Source organism: Fistularia commersonii, chromosome 27 (assembly GCF_037954325.1).
Source record: "Fistularia commersonii isolate RoL2024-O1a breed Wild chromosome 27, RoL_Fcom_v1.0, whole genome shotgun sequence".
In the NCBI taxonomy this organism is placed as follows: Eukaryota; Metazoa; Chordata; class Actinopteri; order Syngnathiformes; family Fistulariidae; genus Fistularia; species Fistularia commersonii.
This window is the reverse complement of record NC_141310.1, coordinates 5,968,873-5,993,683: the sequence shown is the minus strand read 5'-3', so window position 1 is coordinate 5,993,683 and position 24,811 is coordinate 5,968,873. Positions and strand designations below refer to the sequence as shown.

Below are 24,811 nucleotides of genomic sequence, written 5' to 3'. Positions count from 1 at the left end.
AAAATCCCTTACATCTAACTTGACATAAATCCTGTGTTGGTTTATGGAATATAAGCAGTTGAATAATATTAATTCTTCGAATTAAGCCTCATAGATAATGCAAGCTTTGAAAGCAATACTTTAAAGTTGTCTAACAGGAAAATGCATGTGGCTAATAGTTGTTTATTTTTTGGGAGCATCTGAGATCTACTTCACCGTGCATTGCCACTGTAAAAATAAATGTGTCACATTCATCGATCTTATTCCAGTGTTAGTATAAATAGGATGCACATTTAAAATACTTAAATTGTACCTTTTTTTTAAGAAATAAAGTGAATGATAACTTACTAACATACATTATAAAATGAAAAAAGAGGATTTCTTGCAAAAGCATATTAATGTGTTGGGGTTTGGACAGATGTATTTGTAATATTTATTATTGGACACCTTGGCAAATCTTGACTGAAACTCAACTGCAACATCTTTTACACAATGAGCTGTCATGCTTGCATTTAGCAAATTCTCACAAAGAATAACTAGCAGCGCTGAGCCAGCTCCTCACTAATGACCCTCAGATTCACTGCAGCAGCCACTGGTGACCTTTTTCAGCAGACTACACTTCACCAACCAGCTGTGTTTGGTTTGTGAGATATATGTTCAAAAACAAAAGAGTGATTTGATCACTGAAAGTTTTATCCACTTCCTCTCCCCTCAAATTCAATGCAACTTTAGCAAGTTTTAAAAGTGGTGGTTCTTTATGAATATGCAGAGTGGGTACAATTTAAAGTTAGTAGCTAAAAGAAGGTTTGCCCTGGGGCCGGAGTCTAAGGAAGACTTATAGCATTTTGGTGCATTTCTGACCCATATTTAGCTTTTTTATTCACACTCCACAAGGGATAATAGTCAAGCAAATAAAAGATTTCAAAACAATTCCACAATCTCAGATATATTTCAGATATATTTCACTGGAATATATAATGTACGTTACAAAAGCTTATAAGGATCAACTTCATTATTGGGACAGCTACTGATGGCTGACAGACCCTTTTAGTGAGTGTTTTTCCTTGCTCCTGTGGTCAGGGAATAAAGATAGAAAAGTCTTAAAATAAATTAAAAGAGCAATTATTTAATAATTAGTAAAGCTCAAAGACCTTGCCAAAGACCCCACAGCTTGCCCAAAGGCACAGTCAGAATAGGTGCTTCAAAAAGAATTGCCTCGCAGGTTCACCCACCTGTTCAACACATAGCCAGTCTGACTTTCCAGTCATGACAAGAAATAGCACAGCTGGTTTCCAGGAAGTACTGCTGGGCTACCAAGGAATACTGACTGGCATCAGGACAGAAAGGCTGCACCAGGGTGGAGGATCTAGTAACACTTTTCATTGTATTATGTAATATGTTCTATACATATACAGTAACCAATACAACTACAAGCACTACAAGAAAGTGACAGTAAGGCAGTCAGCCAAGAGGTTTCACAGAAGATGGACCATTTTAAAAGGGACATCACAGTGAAAACTGGCATGAGAACAACCAAAGATCAGTGTATCTTAAGAAAATTGTTTTGGGTGGTCCAAGATGAGAATGTGCTCATCTATTAGGGGAAGGTCATTTGTGATGGTTAGAATCAGATACTAGCTTACACTACATAAGCCCATCAGACATGAAGAAATGATATCAGAGATAAGGACCAAAGTGTGACTGATTCCACCACTGCAGCTTGCAAAAGATTGGAGACAGAGCCTTCACGTCAGGTTACTCATTGAAAATCAGACAGCCCACAGCATCAACATCATGAAGATACAACAGATAGCCAGTTTCAATAGCCAATGCCCCCAAGATGACCAGAAGAGAGGCCATCCTGCAAACCACAAATCAACTGGACAAGCACCAACAACAGGGTCACTTGTGAAAGATTCAAACAAGCTTACACTCCTTTATCTAAAAAACACTCAAAGGCAGTAACAACAGCAAATTGAACATCTTTGTCCATTTCAAAACAATGATTTTGTTAAGATTTAGAGCTGTGGTTTTAAAATGGTGGAGGAACTGAAGCCCACCAGTTTCATATTCACATTCACCGAACCCCTCTTCATTGAAAAAATAAAATGATCTTTTTCAAATTCAAGACATAGGTATATGTTTTACGACACAAAATGAACCATGCATCAACATCACTGTGTTCAAAGACCAAAACCAGCAACACGTGATTTGAATGAATAATAAATACTTACTGCAAATCAGCGTGGCTTCTGCTGTTGCCTTCTTGATGACCAAGTGGGGCGTGTCATCACGAATTATATGAGTCAGGTGTCTTGACCTCCGTCGAACCCAGGTTAAGAACCACTGATTTAGAGGGATGCTGTCCAGGAAAGGGAGATCCTTCAGCTTGTGTAGGAAAGACAAATGTCCTGGAAGAAAGACAAAAACAAGGACAATTAGGGCTTGAGGACTGAGATGAATCTCAAATATACAGACTTAAGGCATACTGAAAAGATCGGAAAATGCAGACGTTGGAAGAGGAACCAAGGGTGATCTTCATCAGGAAACTGTTGCTAGAGAGCAGGAGTTCTGGGATTTCCTGGCTGTAAGGATTACTCACCAAACAAGTAGCATACAAATCCAGACAGCTAATTAAAGCAAATCAGATCTCTACTAGGTTATTTGGAAAGTACAAATTACATAAGGTCTGTTCCCCATTTCTTCCACCTCATATCCACATGAATGGCAGCAGTACTTTAACAAGTTGAATGTCTGGTACACAACCAAAGATCTTGAGCAGTTAATGGCAACTCCAGAAGGAAATAAAATGGTGTGTTCTGTCTTCTGACAATGATCTAACATTCTAGATCATTCTGACAGTTGGCAAACAAATAGTTGGGGGAGTTAGGTCACAACCAGGCTATTGATTCACAGCCCTAGAATAATGATACGAATCATGTCACCTTTACAGACAGTTGCATGCATGGTCAGACTCCTGAGAGGGCCTGAAGAGCTTAAATGAGTCAGTATGAGTCTGGAAGTTTGCCTTACAGGACTACGCTGGCCTCTCAGCTTGCAGGTGGCCTGAGCAAAATCAATCAAAGATGCTCAAATCATATATTACTTTAAGAGACAATGAGAGATACACCTGACCAGGTTGTGCCAAACACCAAAGCCTATGTTGATACTGGGTGTATGTGAAATGTGGCACAGTTATTACCAAGTCTACCTTGCTTAAAGAAAAAAGAAATGTATAAATATCAAAATATTTATCCTTCTGAGACCCTGTGTATGTGGCACCTTACTCAGAAAAGACATGCCTTGTATGATGAGCTCTGCCACAAATACAGTCAAACTCATGAGAGAGGCAAAAGAAAGATGTCATGACCCATGAAGAATTGAAAATGGAGAAAGAGAGCTATAATATCTGAGCTATGAGCTAACATCAAGACAGAGGGACAACCACACAGGCACTGTCACAAGGACTGTCATGCAGAACTTGCCTAAAGCAAAGGTAATTTTCCTCAGACTCATGTATGACACCCTTCTTAGTCCCCCTGCAATTGTGGATTGGATCAGAGGAAAACCTCTAGCTCTGGTCCTCCTAGAACTCAATCATACACCACATCCTCTCTAGGCTCAAAATAGTATTTTAGCAAGGTATGGGTTTTAGCTATTTAGAAATGACAAGCCGGGGGTATTTCTCAGTCAGCCTTTTATTTTAAATACACCGAGCCAAGACCAATGGCTTAGGCCCAATCAACTAGTCGTCAGCTCAACTCATAGCTTCAACTATGGCCCTTTAGCCAGCCACATCTCAGAGGAACCCTTGGCAATGCCACAGTATTTACAGAGGGTTGGTGCAAATGGCACTATAATCAAGTCGTGTGAAATCTTGCAGAAAATCTGGGCTCATGGGCTAGAGGCAAACAGGGGCAGCCCAGTGCACTAATTCAAAGGAGTAGTCCCTTCTGTCATCTGAAGAGAACTGACTATGGCAATCAACATGACCTGGCAGTTACTGTTCCCCAATGAGATAAGCACAATTTCCTCCCTGTCCTAACCTGTTTTCTGGTCCAGCCTTCCACTATCATCATAGATAAACCAAATTTTATATTGCAAAGGTATAGAGGGTGTCATTAAGAGAGGGGAAAAAAGAGAAGTACACATAGTTGACACTCTCAAGCTGGGTGGAGGGCTTTTACCTACCCAAAGAAAAAGTTTGCAGAAGCTGCACTTCTACCCAGCAGCTTCTGCGGTAGCTTGGCATTACTAGGCACTGAGTGAAGGAGGGCTTTTAAATGTTGATTAAGAAAGCAGAAAGAGAGTTTCTGGCTTTAGTTTTTGTAATCTAAATAATCTAAATAATTATTCCCCCAAAATCTACAACTTCAAATTGAGCAATCACTGAAACAAATCAGTGCATGGATGAGGTACGCAGAGGTTTTTTGAAATAATCCTTTTACTCTGGTGAAGCTGATCATATTGAAAATTGCATAAACAAGGCCTGTAATGACAGTATACTTCCATTACCATTCTTGATTCATTTTCAATACTCCCATTCTAGTATTTGAAATTCATATAAAATACCCAATTCTTATTTAAGATCTCATTGTTCTGGTTTTGAAACCCGGCCATAGAGAATGTGGACATCTGCGATAGATCAACTGAGAGAAAAAAAAAGAAAGAAACTTTAAAAAACTCCCCCAGCTACTCGCAAAGCAATCTGCAAATATACACATATATAGTAAACACAATGACGTTATTTACTGGTTTATCTCAAAGGGACAGTTAACATTTTAAAAAAGGAAAAGTCTGACCTGTCTAGACAGCCTTATACAGCTACCAAAATGTATTGCCTTGACAAAATGATCTCATAGGAAAAGACCACAAGATGTGAAGTCATTTGGAGACCTCTCCCTTTCAGCCGTGCCATAGTGTCTATTGGACCCAAATGAGTCATTGTATTCCTCGAGGTCAGCTAAATTGCCAAACAGATCATTCAGACCACTGGCTGCTCTTTAATGTGTCAGGGAGAATACTGAAAGATCGCGGTGACATTTTAGAACTTGATTTCATGCCAAGCAAAGAACTTGTTAGATGTGCCCATTCACATTATACCTTTTCAGTGAAAAAGATTTTCCATCATCCAGAAGGATCCTAATCAAAGATAGGAGGAAGCATGTCGAGTTTTGAGAAAGGAAGTGGACACATAATATGTATCTATCTTTTTGTATTTTTTTCCTTCTTTTTTTAAGAAAGAGCATGTATTGTCTTGTATCTGAGTCCTGTCAGCATGTTGTCTCAGGCTTCTCAACAACACTGAATACAAGCGCACAAGACAGGCTTCTTTGAATTTTGTCAGAATCATGGCCAGACTTTATCTTATTGTTATTGTTATTCTTTTTTATCACATTATTCTACTGCACAAAATTTCAGGCATGTATGGGGTATTTCAGCCTTCATTCTCTCACACACAGGTCTTTCATACACTCCCAATTTTTGCACTTGCACAAAAAATAGCAACATTATATTTAGAAAAACATGCAGACGTAGCCCTAAACAAAGGTCATGCAATCAGACAGTGTCCCAGTTTTGGCTGAATTCTAATTGGAGAGCAAAAAAGATGGCAATGGTTCCTAAAACTCACTGAGAGAGAGGTAGAATCAGCTTTCATCACAGATGTGAGCTCTATCTCTAGTAAACAAAATGGCAGGAAATTCAAGGGAAGGTAAAAACTCCAGAATTGGTAGTCAGTTTACATTCCACAATCTTTATGGTTACACACTTTAATTAGTGACCTAAATAGGTTTGGCCAAGATTTCTACCCTGCCATACTATGGCAACAGGACACACAGATTGTTTTCAGCTCACCATCAGTGCCATAGGGGGACTTTTTAACTACAGACCTCTGGCAATGCCATGCTGCCTCAGGGTGATGAGTTTCAAAAGAAGATGGAAACGGAGTGATGCATTCTCAGTACTTATTTTTTTCTCTTAAGAAACAAATTGAAATATAAGATGATTTGGGTTATCTTGTAGATGATCAATTTAAGTAGAAAAAAAGAGGGGGAAAAAGGAGAGGATAAATTGATTTTTTTTTTTGCTTTCGAAAATATTTGTATTCACAATTGCATCACTAAAAATGCATTATTAAAGTAATTAAAAAAAAAAAGGAAATACTGGGTTCACGGTGCCATCAAGAACCTTTCTGTGTCTCAGATCAGTATTTGATTGTTAGAAATATGTAAGTCCAAATATTATTTTACATAAAATCACAACCAAATTTGTTAACTACAATGTTGTTACAACTGATTTTATAATTCATTTTACACCTCCCAAGCACTGGTCCAAACATACAAATACTTGCGAGACTGCAATTATTGCCAGAGTGGAAAAAAAGAAAAAAATGCAAAAATAATAGATACAATTCATATGTGTATATATTCAGGTGTGTGTGTGTTTGTGTGTTTGTGTGTGTATATACAAATCATATATATTTGTCTTAAAATTTTGTTTAAATTAGCTTTTTTTATAGTTAAGTGTAACTTTAAAATCCTGATATTTGTTTTGAGATTTGAGATTTTAATACTGAAATCTACATCACTAATAATGTCAGACTTATAATATTATTATGAAATATTATTGTAATATTTTATTATTTCTGGGTGAAAGCTGTGACTTTTTAAACAGAAGTCAAATGAATAGACCTCTTGATTTATTGTTATATTTAAGGGTTAAACTCCAGTGGTTTCACATTGTGCTCTGATAAAACGATATCTTATTTTATTTATATCAGTCAAGAGACCATTTACAAAAAAACATCAATACAATGCACAGAGGAGAGATGCTTTAAATCAGATTTAGCTAAAGCTAATTTCCATCTGTTTTTCCCAAGACCCCTGGTGTGTTGACACCCCGGTTGTTAATAGTAAATGATATATATATAGGTTAGAATTGTTTTTCACATGGCCGGCATGGGGCCGCAGCATGAAGGACCCTGATTTGAAAATGGGGACCTTTTTGTGTGGAGTTAGACAAGATAAGATAAGATAAGATAAGATAAGATAAGATAAGATAAACTTCATTGTTCCATTGAATATGGAAAATTCTTTTGTCACATCAGCGTAACAGTTATAATATCAATAAATATGAATATTAATATAAATAGAAGACAATTAGAAAAGGGCAAAAGACATCCACAAATAAATAGACAGCTGAGAGAACAACAACAACATCAAGGATAAGAATGAACAACCGAAGGAAAAAAAAAAAAAAATTAAGACCGTTCGGGTGAAAATAGACAACATAAACAAAGTGACAATAGCAAAGGATCCCCTGCGACCCTGAGTGCAGGATAAGCAGCAGAAGATGGATGGATGGATGGATGGATGGATGGATGGATGGATGGATGGATGGATGGATGGATGGTAAAAAGGTCAATGTAGATGATCACACAGTCTAGAAGATATATTGGATGGGATTTCCCTCTAAGAATCTACATTGATTTCCATTGTACTGTTTTTATACTGTGATAGGGGCGGTGTGGCACAGGAGTTACCACAATCATCAATGCGAATCAATGCTGTTTTATATATTTTGATAAATAACTTTTGAAAAAGTTTGGTGTAATTAAGGTCCTGCAAGCCAAAAGTGGACTTTATTTTTGAAGATTGGTATAATGTTCAGCTTTTCTTCAAATTATCTCTCCATTCTTCTCTGTCTTACTAACCCACTGTAGCACTCTGTGGAGGTTATGTATTTGGTAAAACCGGGACAATTCTGTCTCCTGGGTTTCCTGACTTCTACCCAAATTCTCTCAACTGCACCTGGACTATAGAGGTATCTCATGGGAAAGGTAAGGAAAAAAAATGGGGAATTTGATATGTATATTATTAATTAAAATAGTTAATGACAAATGAGAATAAATTGTAACAATTCTACCCCTGGACGTGCTTCCTTGCATCTGTCCATTTATCTCTTCCATCCATCCAGGTGTTCATCTGGCTTTCCATACATTCCATCTGGAGGAGAATCATGACTACTTGTCAATCACAGAAGATGGCAATTTCCAGGTTCCTGTTGCCAGATTAACAGGATCCGTTCTGCCTCCCAGCGTCAAAGCAGGCCTCTATGGGAACTTCAGTGCCCAGCTTCGATTCATATCAGATTTTTCCATGAGTTATGAAGGATTTAATATCACATTTTCAGGTAATAAAGGTGAACAATACATGAACCCAAAACAGTCCATATACCAAGGTCTTCTAAATGGATTGATAGAATACAAATTTACTATATACAACAAATTCAAGGAGATTTTCATATTCAAATGTATTTTTATGTTTCATGCACCAACATGTGTGTTGTTGTAATTAAAACATTGAATGGCAAATTATTAAAACTCCATTATTTGTATTATTTTTCGTATGTCATATTACCTCTTGTATTATGATATTCACATAAATGTAAAAAAAATTCTTTCTCAATATACAGAATATGACTTAGAGCCTTGTGAAGATCCAGGCGTGCCAGCGTTCAGCAGGAGGATGGGTTTCAGATTTCAAGTTGGTGACTCGCTGGCCTTCTCTTGTTTCCATGGCTACCGACTTGAGGGAGACAGCAAGATCACTTGTCTGGGTGGAGGCAGGCGAGTTTGGAGCAACAGGCTACCAAGATGCATAGGTGAGACAACCCAAATATGTAGACCAACCAAGTGTTATTGCAGTGTGAAAGTTTACAGTACATCTGATGCACAAATCTATTGAGAAAACAAACTTCTTGACATATAGTCTATAAACTCACAATACTCCTTGATTAACATTAAACATTCATTTTGTCAAAACTCCTTTTTTTCATTGTCATGTCCTCCACTGGTAGCAGGGTGGTGCAGTGATTACCATTGTTGTCTCACAGCACAAACGCCCCAGATTCTAATCCTGTGGGCAACTGGCATCTTTCTGTTTGGAGTTTGGATGTTCTCTGTTCTTATTAGGGTGCTCCATCTTCCTCCCTCAGTCAGAAAAAAACCTGTAATAAGTGGGGGCTCTCTAAGTTGTCCATAGCTGTGATTGGTTGCATTATTCTTTATGTGGCTCTGTATTTTACTGAGAGCCACACAAGGGTGAACCCTAGCTTTAAGTTGATGACAGAAAGGATTGGCTGCAGCCTGTCTGTGAGCTTAAATGCAGCAGAAACAGATAACGATTGTAATGGACCTAAAAAATAACCAAGAAGTAGCTTTGCAACATTATATTTTCAGCTACATAATTGTGTATCCTTCAGGCTTATTTTTATTTCAATTGCATTTTTTGTACACCCTGGACTGGTCGCCAGTCAATCGCACAAACAACCATTCACTTTCTCGTTCGGGGCAATTTTTCCCAACTAGCATGGTTTTGGGAGGATACCGGAGAACACCCATACAGACAACATGCAAACTCCAAACGGAAAGGTAAAAATCAAACCAGAGTCTTTTGGGCTGGAGGCCGAAGCGCTAACTGCTGCAGCACCGCGCTGCCATAAAAGCAGGATGTGTCTCATTAACAAATGCATTGTAAGCGACGCCCCTTTTTTGCTTGTGCTGTTAATAAAATTAATTTTAGAACTGCTCTTTATAGCCTTAAACTCCAATTTGTTCTTTGGACTAAAATAAAGGAGATTCTGCTTGTTTCTCTTACAGTATTTCCTCATCTCTTTATTTACATGTTAAGCATTTTCCCATTCTGGCTTTTATACCCTTTCTTGATTTAATTTATATAGTTTCATGTTTCAAGTTTCACCCTCGTTGACATGCCATCTCTTCTGCTTTATCACAAAGCAAAATGAACAAACAGAAAACAAACAAATCAATGACAACAAATAAACAAATGAATAAATAAAAAATACCCACTCTCTCTGCTTTGTTTATAAAGCTGAGTGTGGAGCCTCTTCATTAGGACCAGAAGGTGTTCTTCTATCTCCAAACTTCCCCTCCCACTATGATAACAACCATGAGTGCATCTATCGCGTCACTACTGAAAAGGGCAAAGGAATCAGGCTAAAAGCTGAGAGCTTCTTATTGCAAGATGGAGACTATCTTAAGGTACCTGCAAACACTCACACACACACACACACACACACACACACACACACACACACACACTCACTCACTAAGCATTTTGTTTGCTGTTTGACTTCATACAGACACATTCCCCTTCCATGTACAGGATTACAGTTATTACAGTTATTACGAAGCCTACCTTGCTTAAAGAAGAAAAAAAAAGTATAAATATCAAAATATTTATCCATCTGAGACACTGATGAAGAATGAAACAGAAAAAATTGGGAAAAAAGTAGAAATTGCCCCTGCCTGTGTATATATGTATATATCAGCACACACATACAGTGTAAACAGTATGTACAGTATACAGTATGTATCCACAATGACCTCAATCCACACTTGATTTGTTCTACAAATTAAATTATCACAAAAATGTTGATGTTGCATAGCCGAGTGCAAAACATGTTAAGTCATCATAGCCCTCTCACCATATTGTTTATTTATTCCAGCCATGCACACCTGTTCCAATTAAAGTGTCAGCAAATGTGTGGCCCTTAATTATATGAGGTGTGGCAGAACAAGGCTGGCGTAAAAGTGCAGATTATACAGGGTTTTTTGAATTCCGTGTAGCCAAGATGTAGTTGGATCAAGGTTTGTCCTTGCTGTTTGAGCAGTTAAACACCACTGTAAGAGGCTACAACATCTCTGCAGGGGTTGATTATCCATGTTCTCTATCAGTACTATTGGTGCTCCTGCTGCACTGGCTGTCCCTTGCTGAATGAATACATGTGGAAAAGGCAGACGAGGATCAATTTCTCTATTTTCTCTCTGTGAACCATCAACATGTCTGCTTGGTATTGCAGTCCTTTATATTACCTGAGCTCCCTCCATACATTAATGAACTCAGAGCAACAGAAAACAATAAAAGGGGCAGGACTTGCCTCTTTGGCAATGAGAATAGCAAAGTTGTTTGTACTTAATTAAATACCTTTCTCTTGGTCACTGACATTAGAGGATCATGTATTTACTGAGATTTTGTGGTTAACATGGGTTAAAGCTCATTCTGCAATGTTTTTGTACGACTAATATGATTTGTCCCGGTAAATCCTCACAATTTTCAAGGTGTCATAATGTATATATACAGAAAATTAGAAACATTCCCAAAGGCTTAGAATGTTCAGTTTCAGTTAAGAGCTGTGTGTTAACTGTTTTGTAGTCATGACACTGTCCTTCAGACACCATCTAAAACAGTTTCTAGTCACAATGTCTCTTAGTGGTATTAGGCCTGGGGGCATGGTTAAGCCAGTATGTGGTTAGAGTGTATTATCAGTATAAGGCCTGGAGCATTGGCTGAGCCGGTCTGTGGTTAGATTGTATTTGTAGGGTTTTCCCTGACTTTTGTAATAGGCTTAACATCATTTTATGAAGGTGGAAATGTTTCTCAATGGGATAAGTATTGAAAAAAGAATCCTGTTGAAGCAAGGTGATATAAAGAGGTTGAACAAACATAAATATAATCGGGATATTTTGTATATTATTTTCCAGATTTAGATAGATTTTGGATTTCTAAAAATGGCATGAAGAAAAAAAGCAAGTGAGCTTGCAGACTTTTATAAAATTATTCTTTCCAAACAGGTGATTTGCACACTACATTTCTTTTGTATCACCCTCAGAGAAATTCAACAAGAGGGGTACATATGAAACTGCTTAGTAGAGGAAGACATTTACTCTTCATCAAAATGGGATTGTGCTCTTCATGAAGCATTTGACATTGTATTTACTGTAGTAAATTGATTTCTTATCAGAAAGTAACAGGAGCCATGGAACTGAATTCAGAAAATGACTGGAGATCACAAAAGTTAATGAGGACACAGTGGATGCTAACATAGCAATCAAAAACTAATTGGAGGCTTCAAGAGCAAATTTAAAAAATGTCAAATTGCTTTCATACGCCATACAAATATACAAATATTTTGGCTTCTGTGTGAAAGCTGGGTTTGATAGATTACTAATAATGAGACCTTGTCTAATCTTTGAATTTCAATGAAAGTAAGAATTTCCTTGCAGTGTTATTTCCAATTATAGAATACAACTAAATACAGTGAGGTATACTGTATTACCAATATGATAGTTCTGCATTACATGCATGGCACTGATTTTGCTGCCATAACACGTGGAATAGTTTTAGAATTACTCATTATAAAAAGGATTAATCAAAGCAGCTACCTCTGTATGACAGTAACTAAGCTAGGATTTGTTTTTATAGAGTAACAAAAATGCCTGTATTATAAAGTTATTCTTCAAAAAGATCATGCAGTTAAAATAAATAGATAAGGAGTCGTGCTTATATATATCTATATATGTGTTGAATACATGTTTCAACATCTGATACACTGGGAAACTTGAAATACAGGAGTCAGTTACTATTTAGACATGCTTTAATAGATTCCTTTGCGTAACAGGCCCTTAATGGTTATTAATGGAAGTATACAATCACATGTAAATACCCTGAACATACTTTTAATATATTCACAATACTTATATATTATCAATATAATTTTCTGTAGCCCTCCTAGAGATGTAGCAGTTCAAAAGATATCATAATTCTTTTAAATGTGTGGTTTTTACATCCAAACAAATTGTATTATTATACAAACTATAGTGCAAATCATGCATTTTTTAATAATATCTCTATACATTAGTTATATTATTATTAATAATTAGCAAAATGTCACAATGTTACTGACATAATTGTAGAAAAATTAAAAGTTAAAAAAATAAAATAAATAAATAAGAAAAATAAATAAATAAAAGAAAGCCCCATAGTGGTACCGTGGAGTGCCTAACTCTCCAGGTAGTTAAAATGCATCTCATGCCTGCAGGCACATGAACGCTCACAACGCAAATTGTTTGCTCCACAATTTAACAAAGCTGCAGGCTAAATTCTTTTGTAACATATGATAAAGTTCATTGGTTTAGCTTTTACCTTTTTTCCCTTGCACTGTTTGTGAGGTAAAATACTCATTAATATAAAGATTGACCACCTATGCTAATATATATGTTGCCCAAACTTGAATGCAGGTGAGAGAAGTTGGTGAGATAAACAAACGAGTTTTTACAGCAGCTGATACATGAATATCGAGGTGGTGGTATACCAAACATAAATGAGAGTCAGAAAAGACAAGGAGCAGAGGTGGCAGATTCTGACATGTTGATTTATGAGCCGCAAGACTTTTCATTAACTATACTCGGTTTTGCTGAAACAGTCGGGGGGAGTGATGATGCAAATTTGGGGATTGTGACAGAAATGTTCTGCTGTAGGAATGGAAGACAGGAAAATAAACCTTAAGGAATGTTTCATATTTCTATTTAACTTATTTATTTTTTCTCTTGTCATACTCTCTCTCTTTCTCCCTCTCTTAATTCACTACTCAGCTCTGCTGTAGTTCACATCATTCAGTGATGCCTTTCTGAGTGACTATACTAGGATACAATGCATGCATTAACCTCTTAGTGCAATCTTGATTTGGAAACAGTGAGGACGTTTTACATAATATACTATGAATAAACAACCTTTTGTTGACTACTTTCACGACTGGGTCACACTGTTAGCTGGAGGCTAAACAAAAGAAATTCACTAGGTGAATCACCTCAGGCTACATTGAAATGACTTGAAAATGGCATATCATCTTGTTTGTTTGTTTTTTATTCGTTCTGTGCTAGAAATTAAGACGCTATCTTTATTTTAGTTATGTTTTAGTGCATTGACTCCTAAATACCAATAAATATGTTTAAAGAAAGTTGTGGGGATGTCTGATAAAATTAAATTATTGCACTGTGTAATGTTATTACATGCCAAGCCCACAACTTAGATACTAAGTTGTGGGATAATAAGGATGAGAACAACTTTATTTATCCCAGAGGAAATTGTTGATACTTAGATACTGTACTTAATGTCGGGGATGACCAAACTTTAAACACAAGTTCTTTTTTTTTTCTTTTCAAACCTATTAATCTCCATCAAGATGTTGTTTTTTCATTCAAGCTTCTTTCCTAGTGTTGCATCAAGACATGTAGAACTTCAGATCATCCTGCAAAATAGTCACCAATTATGTATTTGTACATAGGTCCAAGATTATTATGACTGCTTGTGACGAAGTTATAGGTGAGTATCCCCTGATACTCATTTAATAATAAAATAAATACAAACATACTGCGATGCCTGCTTCGTGACAGGGGCCAGGGGGCACATATTTATGATTAAACTTTTATTGTCTGCATTTGTTCATCGATTGGTCTCTCTGGTACATCAAGTAAATAGCTACTGAAGACTTTATATGTCATCTGGGTCTCTTTTCACTAGCTGGTCACAAATCCCAACACTGTAATCACTAAATTGCCCTCGCACCCACCGTGTCAAGACATTTAGTTTTCTAGCCAGCTTTGTGGGGGTGATTAAAAATTCACATGTATGCACTTAATATCAAATTAGTAAAGAATGCAAAAATGCTAGGGAATATTCCATCTGTACCCAACCATATCTCTCTGCCTGAGCCTGTTTCTTTGCTATTTGCACAAAAAAATGACCCCTCATCACTGGTTGTGCACATTACATTAACATTTCATGATTATGTATTGTAATGAACAATTTGGCCACACTTAAGCAACAGCGGCTCAACTCAACCTTCTGCGCCTCTTGAGCTCTCTCTTTCCCACATCCCCCGCCCCTTCGCTCTCTCATCCCAAAACATATTCACAGCCAGTAGGAAATCACAGAACTCTGAAAATTCCTCCAAACAGTACTGCAGGGTCGCTACACTGCCCCCTCTCACAAAGACCGTCGCCCCAAGGAATCACAGAAAAAATTATGGGCCGCCTTGGAGTGAACAAGAGTGGCTGCAACTGCAGTCTCAGAACTGCCAGCTGACGAGCAGGGGGGGGAGTTTCAGGATGAAGAAGTTGGTGAGTTGGTAGGGGAACAGTCCTTGAACCTGGGAGTGTGGCTGCTTTACCCCTCCGGGGAGGCGTTGAGGGTCCAGGGTTCCGGTATGGATGTGTGTCACCTCTGGACCACTCATCTGCCCCTCGGAGGCAGGTGGACCTATGTACCACCTTCCCCAGCTTCTTCAATATTTCACAAGGCCCAACCCACTGACTGTCCAGCTAAGAGCTCCGGCCCTTCTTCCTCTTTGGACTGTACACCCACACCAGGTCCCCAGCCATAAAATCCCTCCCACTGGCCCTCATGTCATAGTGTCTTGTCTGCCTCATGACCGCTTTCTGCAGGTGGTTACGAGCAAAAGTATGAGCGGACTCCACTCGATACTGGAGCCTTCTGGTGTATTTTGGTCCTGGTGGCACTGCCCTGGTGTCCCCAGGGGGCTGCCAAACATCATTTCTCCCGACCCAACATAAGCAGAGCAGGTGTGCATGAAGTGGATTCCTGAATAGCTGACCTGTAGGCCTATGAGATGAGGGGGAATGCATGTCCTAGTCACACTGATGTGACGCGGTGAGGGTGGTTAGTTGTTTTGCCAGGGTTCTGTTGAATCTTTCAACGTGTCTGTCACTCTGAGGATGTAAAGGAGTCATTTGAATCTTGCATGTTCTCAGGCGCTCACACATAGCAGAAAACATACCTGACTCAAAATTTCTTCCTTGGTCACTGTGGATAACTTCCACAGTGCCCCAAACCTCCATCCTGCAATCTCGGGGGCGGCGTGGAACAGGAGGTAGAGCAATTGTCTTTGGGAGCTGAACATTCCTGGTTCAATTATCGGCTCCTCTGAGTGTGTCGAAGTGTTGTTGAGCAAGACACTGAGCCCCTAAGTGCTCCCCTGGCGCTGGTGGATGACATGCCTCCTGCTCAGTTTCCCCAGAGGGATTAATAAAGGATGTATCATTATAGTTCACCAATCACTGTATGCAGCTTTATTGTTTAGGCTCCAACGGCATCCCTGCCAGAACCATGTCGGGCCTCACCAGTGTTGCTGTGGAGCTGTTGTCAACAAGGGCTATGCATAGAACCCCTATGCATGGTGGGGACATGGCATGCCCACCACCCCTGCAGAGTTGGTGGCATCATCTGCTTCTGGGAGGAGTGGAGCCCTGCTCCCCCATCTTTACAGCTAAGCTGCGGAGACAGGGCACAAGGGGACACAGTGACAGGTTCTGCGTTGTCCCTGTTACACAGACCCTGAACTTCTGTCCGCTTGTGGCCTTGCACGCTGATATGGCCGGGCTGGCCACATACCCAATACGCAGGATGGCTGCTGCGGGTTGCTTGCAATGATACACCACGGATAAGTTCCGCCAACTCATCCACCCATGCTGGCTTCTCCTGGTCCGGGTCCACCTGTCCCTAAGCTTTCACAACAGGGCCAGCGCTGACATGGTCATTCTGAGAAGACTCCTTCTCCAAGGCCAGCTCCAGTGTCTCCTGTAGTGCCTGTGGGTGCACTTGCTGTCTTTGTATGTACAGCTCACTGGAAGCTAAAGCCCAGATGAACTGGTCCCAGGCCAGCTCACCCTGCAACTCAGCAGGCATGTGGCCATATGCTCTCCTTACAAGGGTCTCAATGTCATTTGCCAACACAGAGCGGTTCACTGGCCTGCCTCTGCCTATTTCATAGCTCCAAGCGCCGAACACCACTATCCAAAACACCACTGTAGAGCACCTACTAAAGCCCCATAGCTGTCTTTTTCAGATGGGCTCAGCAGGAGCAAGCATGTTGATGCTTCCTCAGTGAGACACAGGGTAAGCTGGAGTGCTTTACTGTCCTCTGACCAGCCTGCAGACCATGCCAGCAATTCAAACTAGGTGTGGAAGGCCTCCCAGTTTGTCCTAAAAGAGTATTTCAGCATCTTGACGTGGCGAAAGTTACAGCGGGCACAGTCTTTGCCTGCATTGCTCGTGGTGGTCATTTTCCACAGCATCCACAGCTAGCTTCTCTATTGTGTGTCTCAGGCGAACATAATACTCTGAAGCACAGACAACTCCGCCTCACACCCTGACATACCCCCGCAAACATCATCCACCGGCTGAAGAAGAGTTAGTTAAGTCTTTAATGCAAGAAAAAGATGAGTAATATTTGGGTAAGCTCTTTGCTGAATTCATTTAACAGTGTTAATGTTGCAGTTCAAACATAAAAATATAATGTCTGAATTTTAACACGATTTTAATAGATGTGATCCCTAAACACCTCAGCTTGCTGTGAGTAATACACAGCACACGTTTATCTGGTAACACCACTATCACTACACCTACATCCACATAAACTACTGAAAATTCACCAAAGGGCTTATCTCAATGTTAGAGCAAAACAGGAATCTTTGCAAGTTTCCAATTGGTGCAGTTGTCATGTTTTCACCTCGCACACATGTCAGCAAATGTACTAGATAGCATCTCTGCGTTCATGGGTGTGTCAAGCTTAAAATGAGGTTCAGTCAACTGTGTTTATGGCTCATTCTTATCTTGCACTGATGACCAAAAAATACTTGGTCCAAAGTCAACAACAAGGTATATATGTTTTTTTTCCTCCTGCTTTTCAAGTTGGACTTAAACATTTCTCATGGTCTCCTTGTATCCATACAGACATATAGTGGTACAAACATGTAATACATCACAGAATGCTCTATGAAATTCTTTATGTGTAACCACAAAGGCTGACCCTCCGGTGGTCATAGTAGTTTCCTGCTTCTATTGTTGATACTTGAATTGCACACTAGAGTGTATTTATTACTGTTTTCTTTTACCTGGGAGTGGAAATGAGAAAAACCTCATATTAACAGATATCACAGTGATTATAATTAGACACAGCACCATGAATGCTCATTATTTAAGTCTCAGATAGGATTAGCTTTCCAGGTCATGTTTTCAAATAATGTATGGCTGATTCTTTTAAGTAATTGAAGATGGTCGTGGTTTTTTCTAATGACTGTAAATGTTTGTATCAGAGCAGCAACTCATGTGAAAAAAATATCTTCAGTCACAGACTGGACAGGACATTGAAACTTCTATCAGAGAAAAATGAAACATAAATCACTTTGAGAACTATAACAAGGTTTGGAGATGGATAAGTAAAATTAACAGGCTGTTTCTTCAAGAGATTGTTTGGTTTTATTTTTTTTTAATCTCTCAACTCTAGAGGATACAAAATGAAAATGTTCCCAAATCCAAGCACACTCAAATTGAAAAGGTGATGAAAGAAAACTCTTGGAATTGTAACATTTTTGTCACACAAAAAACATACACTTATTTACATTACAGGATGATGACAAGCCCTTTTTGCCTTGTACCAGACATTTTTTACTAATTGTTAATTATTGAGCTTATTGTAATTAAAGTGAAAAATCTCTAAGGGCTATTTCATCATATTACCTTAGATGAGAGGTTTTGGATCATTGAGACAGATGTTTAAATCTTTTACTGCTGTTTTTAATAATTGCACCCCTGCATATTGATTGGCAGGTCTATGATGGAGAGAACATCTCATCTCGTCTCCTTGGCAACTTTACACGAGAAGGCATGACGGGTGTTGTTATCAACAGTACATCCAACCATTTATGGCTGGAGTTCAACAGCAACGCATCTGGAAGCAATCAGGGTTTTCACCTAACATATACAAGTGAGTTTGGAAAGCTGTATTGTTTTTTAATAAAGTGAACTAGATTTCGAGCAAATTAAATTGTTTCGGACTACATTTGGAGTCCAAAGTGCAAGGGCAGTTTAGCAAGCAAACAGAAAAGGAAACGAGTATTCCAGTGCTTCAGACACACAATTATCCTCTTCCTCTCAATTTCACACACACAACTTAATGGCTCTAAAGAAAGTCTGTTAAGAAGGCGAGACCAGCTGCTGTGTAAGTCAATGAGGCTATTAGAAGAACATTTATCTGCAAGTCATTAAAAGAAGGTGAAAAAGTAACGCATCTGGAGATGAAGAGCGGCTGGACGAGGGGACAAACAGATGAAGGTATAATGTATATGGATAGTAGATGGATGCTCCTTATGTCAGAGAATCCATTAAACAGCAGTTAATCTACAAGTCATTAAATAGGTGAAGAGTACACCTTCTGCAAAGTTTAATGAATTAACTCATGAAGAGAAGAAAAGATTAATAGAAAGTTTAAACTGAAGAGGTGGAGGAAATCATATGATTGAAAGGGGCGGCAATAGATCCTCTGAGTAAGGTCAGAGCCCCAGTAAAAAGAACTTTAATTGTACACCATGTTTCGAGAGTATTTTAATCATGTCAGAGACATTTAAATATCTGTCAAGACATTCATTATGAAAGAGAGAATGTGGTGAGACCTACCTGTTGAACTTGATGTGTGGATATTGAATAGATAAGTAGACCGTTGCTCAAAAGCTAGTCGCTTTGTTGAGTTTTTATTATAACATGAATTGGAATTGTGGAAACACTGATTGAACAACAGCTGCACCCTGATTATGAATAGAAGCAATAAATGGCAGGTGTTAACCCATTCATTTCAATATGAAAGAATATTTAACTCATGTTTGACATAAAACCATTCAAGTTTGATAATCCTTTGCTTATGATTCAACCAACTTAACATACAAAATTTCAGATAAGACTACATATATGCTCAAATGAAAGTTTATCAATGTTAAGTGTGGCTGGTACTTAAACAAGAGATCAACTGGGAATACCAGGTGCTGAAGGATTTATTTATCCATTTATTCATTCATCTATCTATCTGTCAAGTTTTCTAGCTTTCCCGCTATAAGATGGAAAAAAGATCTAATTTTATCTTGTTTCACTGGTTGCCATTAATAACTATTATAATGATACATAGTGATGAATCATAAATAGAAAACTTTCATCAAAAGATTGATGAATCACATCCAAAAGTAATGAAACTAGATCCAATGATGTTTTTCAGCCCCGCTTCAAGGGAAAATATATTTTCAATTTTTAACTTACTAAGTTATTCATAAAAAAATATCATCTTAAATGCATTCAGATAATAGAAGATGACCACATTACTGCATGTGTGTGTGACTTGTGTGTGTGTGTGTGTGCTTCTTTTTATCTGTCTTTCTTAGGTTTTGACCTGGTACGATGTGAGGAGCCAGGTGTCCCAAGTTATGGCTATAAAATCCAGGATGATGGTCACTTTGCCAACACCTTCGTCCTTTACTCATGCAATCCTGGATATCTCCTCCATGGCAGCAGCACACTGACTTGTCTCAGTGGAGACAGACGTGTTTGGGACAAACCACCACCTTCTTGTGTTGGTAAGTTTACTGCTATTTACTTTGATACATTTGAAGAAAGTTCCCATTACCCGAGAACTTAGTTGAACTTAGTTGTGCAGTTCTGTGAGAAATACACTGCGCCCAAGCAAGAGACAAAGCCGCCAATATCTGTTTGCAAGTCGAGTAATAGTATGATGAATCAAAAGACAGCAATCGGGTGGTTGTCAGTGCGGAGTCAATACAGGTGAATGCTTCCAGATGCAAGAAAATGTAGTGATGTAAAGATATTATTGATTGATCTCAAACAACCATATGATGAAACAGAACTCCATAGTGTTACAATTCTGTCTTGGGCTGCATTTGTATTGATTATATATTTCCTTCCATTTGATTGCATTGATTCAAGTGAAACTCCATTTTTACGCCTTCCTTTCCACCTCAGCCCCACTCATCCACCCAAAAACAAGTAACTGTCTTTGTGATTCAATGTCACAGCTGAATTCAGTGGTGGGAATCATTTCCACTGGAGTTCTAAACTTGTATTATCCAAGAGTATAGTGCAAGCTTACATCAACCAATAGAAAAGGGGTCAGATTTTACATAATGATATTTCAGTCTCCACCAGAGAGCTGCGAAGATTGGAAGTCATGTATTATTACAATGACAACCTTAAACTCAGGCCATGAGAGTACAGAGTTGATGAACAGCCTGATTCTCATGTAAATGATATGGGATGCCTTGACAAAAAGAGGTTTAAAAACAATTTCTTATGTTTCACAAAGTATCAAGAATACAGCTTAGGGCAAATCTATGAATATTATATATGAGTATAATGGAATATTTATCAAACTTTGTGGCAGCTCCAGTGTTATCCACATGAAAAGAAGGTCAAGATCTTACAGCAACCCAGCATACTTGTCCTGAGTATTTCAAAAGGCTGTTTTAAGCATAGCTTAAATTTTTAATGAATTATATTGCTTGGAATTTTATCAAAAACTTGAAATGGTTGGATTCATTTGTTTCTTTATTTATTTATTTGCAAGTTTATTCATATTCTCAAATGAGTAGCAGTGTAGGTCCTTCTATTCAGTTTTAAGAACTGTGACTTCTGTTTCATTAAATAACATGACACGGCTCCCTATTCCAGACGGCACGGTGGTGCAATTGTTGCTTCCACCTCACAGCATTAAGGGCCCTGATTCGATTCCCACAGGGGACCTTGCTATGTGAAGTTTCCATGTTCTCCGGTTTCCAAAACCATGCAGGAGGTTAATTGGTTTATATTGGAAAAAAATTACCCGGACGTGTGAATTAGAGTCTGTCTATATGTGACCCTGCAATTGTCTGGTGACCCTCGCCCAGTGACAGCTGGGATAGGGTCCAGCGTCCTTGCTACCCTGACTGCAGGATAAGCAGTAGATGATGAATGGATGGTCTGACAATGTCTCTGCAAATATTGTTAATATGATCTATTCAACCACTTTTTCATGTACCTGTTCTGATGCAAACTGCTGCAATCATGCTGTATCTCAGTCTTGCTGCTCATGGAATGCATATTGCTCAATTTCAACAGTTTTCATGCTCTGGATAGTCTGTAAAGGCCAGCAGAGACATTACTTCATAGACCCGAATCAAGAAAGCCAATTTGGCTTAGCACTTTTCCATCAAATAATGCCATTCCCTCACCTAATAACTTACCTCCACCAAATAACAGCTACAGCAGGTTCTTTTCTACAATTCTGTCCAATATGACTACAACCAAATGTTTTTTTGACATGTCTTTTGTACTGCATTCAGTTGGAATTCATATTTAGTGGCTTTAACATTGCGCAATGTACCCTCTGATGAAAAAAATAACATTTTATACCTTAAACAAGCTCTGACTTAGACACATCTAACTGCTGGAATGATGCCTTGCTTCAAGTGTTGGCCTTCATGAGAAGAGAGGTTGGCAACCTATACTGATTTTCCCTCTCACCAAGTCTGGCTTAGTGAGCGACTTGCCCTTGTTAGGGAGATGTAGGAATGCACTTCACACACTGTCCATCAATCCAGGCCAGCTGTTTGGGCCTGCAGCCATACAAGTACTGGAACACACTGCCAAAGTAACAAAGATTTTTTTTGTGTGTGTGAATTTATTTGCACCTCCCAGTTCACACAGGTTTTGTTTATATGAGCAGGTACTGCAACCTGCTTCTGGCAGACATCCAAAATTAACATTTTTGTTTTTTTTTTGCTTTTTGTTTGTTTTGCTCATAAATATGCTGTTTTGAATATACAGTAAAATAGTTGAATACCACAAATTATCATATTCAAGATAGTGACATAAGCTGCTAGAGGGTACAGTTAGGTTTAGTAGGCAGGTTGCCAGTCTTAATTAGGTTGTTGAGGAATGTGCCAAATATTCCAGTTATTTTTTTCATTTTTTATTTTTTCATTTTGTTAATGGACCTGTGAAAAGCCATTTGTATTTTTAACCACAGCATTGGACAGCTGGCTAGTCTTATTGTCAATCAGCAACCTCCAGTGAAGCATGAACTCTGTGTTTCTGTTGTTCAGAGCATGTAAGGAATGGATTTCCCTAAAGCAAATTCACATTTTTTTCCATTCCTTAATCCCTGCTTCCCCATAAATATTTTGGAGCTTTACATATTTTACAAACGAAGTGCTCTTGCAATAAGTATTTCTACCTTGTCGAGAAGGTTTTGGCATTTATTTATTCTCTAATGTGTTGCCAAAAATTATGCCTCTTTAACCTGCCTGTACACCTGAGCTTTCTGAGCTGGGACATGGCCTACTTCAGTTGATAATGGCAACTAAAATGAGCAAGTGTGTGTGTGCGTGTATGTGCGTGTATGTGTGTGTGCGTGTATGTGCGTGTATGTGTGTGTGTGTGTTTGTGTGTGTGTGTGTGTGTGTTAGTGTTTGTGTACTTGTGTCATGGACTGATGAGTATAAATCTTACTGTGTGTGTGTGTTTATTGTTTGCCAGTGCTGTCCTCTGTGTACTTGTGTATTAAATCATCATTTCAAGTTACATATTTTACTCTGTAGATGCCTTATTTTCAAGACTCCCAATGTAATAATAGCTGCTCAGTGGTCGCTGAGAGAGTTACCTCTAAATATCTATCTTTGTCACTTCCTCCTTTGTATGTCTTTTGGGGCATCTGTTGTTCTGCATCTTGGCTCGTCATCCTTGCTGTTTGTCGGGTATAGTCCCCTATTTTTGTGCACTCACATGGATGTGGAATGACTGCTTCCCCCGAAGCCATTTCTATATTGACTTTGTGTTTTTTTTCACGTTCCAAGTCAAAGACTGGGACAAATTCAGAGAAAGCATTTTGAAATGACCAAGACCTCTTAAACAATAAACAGCAAATGCACATATTGCAAATTATGCCAATAGATGGTTAAATTCTAAGAGAGCAGGTCTGTTTGTATTTTGACTGATTCCACCAAACACATACATATCATCAATCACCCAAAACATTGTTGTGGAGCCATTTCCACGTGTCCTTTGTCTAAAACACAGCCAAAAAAATAACAATAATAATAATTATGCAATTGTTTCTGAAGTATGTCCGATGAAGGAGTGCAAATAAAACTGATAAGTATTCATACACCAAATCAATCAGTCTTCATCCATACATCTGTATGCCTGGTTTAAAGTGTTTATATTTCAGCCGGGTAAATTATTGGCCTCCATTTTTGTTTGTTTTTCCGTCCCTGTTTTTTCATTGATATATTATTAGTCATTGCCTTCCCTCCTATATTTTTCTCTCTAGGTACTGAAACAGTTGGTTATATTGTGTGGCTGTTTGCATTATATGCCTGTATGAAATGTTCTTTAGTATATTTCTGGTCTTGTTTGCACAGTTTCTGTATTTGCCTGTTTCTGCCTGAGGTATTACAAAAAAGGATTCTTATGTTGCTTGCAGGAGTTTGTTGGTGGGTTGCTTGCAACCCATACAAATATTCACAACTAGTGCCTCTCCTTTATCAAGCAGTTCTCTTATCAATAGTGTTTTTCTAGCTCATTGAGCCAAAGTGTATGTAGTTTTCCACAGTTCCATGTTATCATGTGCTCTTAGCATAAACCGCCATGTTACTTTGTGTTAGGAGTTCTCTCTTGTGTATCAAACATATTTTCTTTCTGAACTCTGAACTGAATTTTATAGAGGAAGAAAGAAAAAGCAGTGATCAAAGTATTTCACTTACCTTGAAGCTACAGAGCATAACTCAAGACAATTCAAGATTGATTTAATGAGAAATGGTTTTTTGGACTACTTTTCATTCAAATCAACCTTCACATCTCAAAATATTTTACAGCAAATGGAAGAAAATCCTCTTGTTGAACAGAAGTATAATACAGCTAGACATGGGAAACAACATTTAAGTCCAAGAACCTGAAGGGATTTTGAGCCAAGCCACTTTTTTTAAAAGGATATGAGCAAATTATGAGAAACAAAAGGAGCAAGCATTCTCCTGCTCAGCTGAATAGACATTGTATAGCTTTTGCCCATTCTTTCCTCCACTGGAATCATCTTTCATAAACACTATTCCTTCACCAATAGTGGAGTCTGCAATCTT

General features: G+C 38.4%; 1 protein-coding gene across 1 annotated transcript in view; it reads left to right on the top strand.

Moving 5' to 3' along the window:
- The window catches only part of csmd1b (CUB and Sushi multiple domains 1b), a 283,651-nt gene that overhangs the window by 161,186 nt on the left and 97,654 nt on the right, over nt 1–24,811 (top strand). Inside the window, exons 22-27 of the mRNA XM_086174557.1 lie at nt 7,703–7,819; nt 7,957–8,172; nt 8,455–8,643; nt 9,873–10,042; nt 18,471–18,627; nt 20,069–20,260. Coding sequence (XP_086030683.1) covers nt 7,703–7,819; nt 7,957–8,172; nt 8,455–8,643; nt 9,873–10,042; nt 18,471–18,627; nt 20,069–20,260 — 1,041 coding nt within the window. The remainder of the gene's footprint in view (nt 1–7,702; nt 7,820–7,956; nt 8,173–8,454; nt 8,644–9,872; nt 10,043–18,470; nt 18,628–20,068; nt 20,261–24,811) is intronic.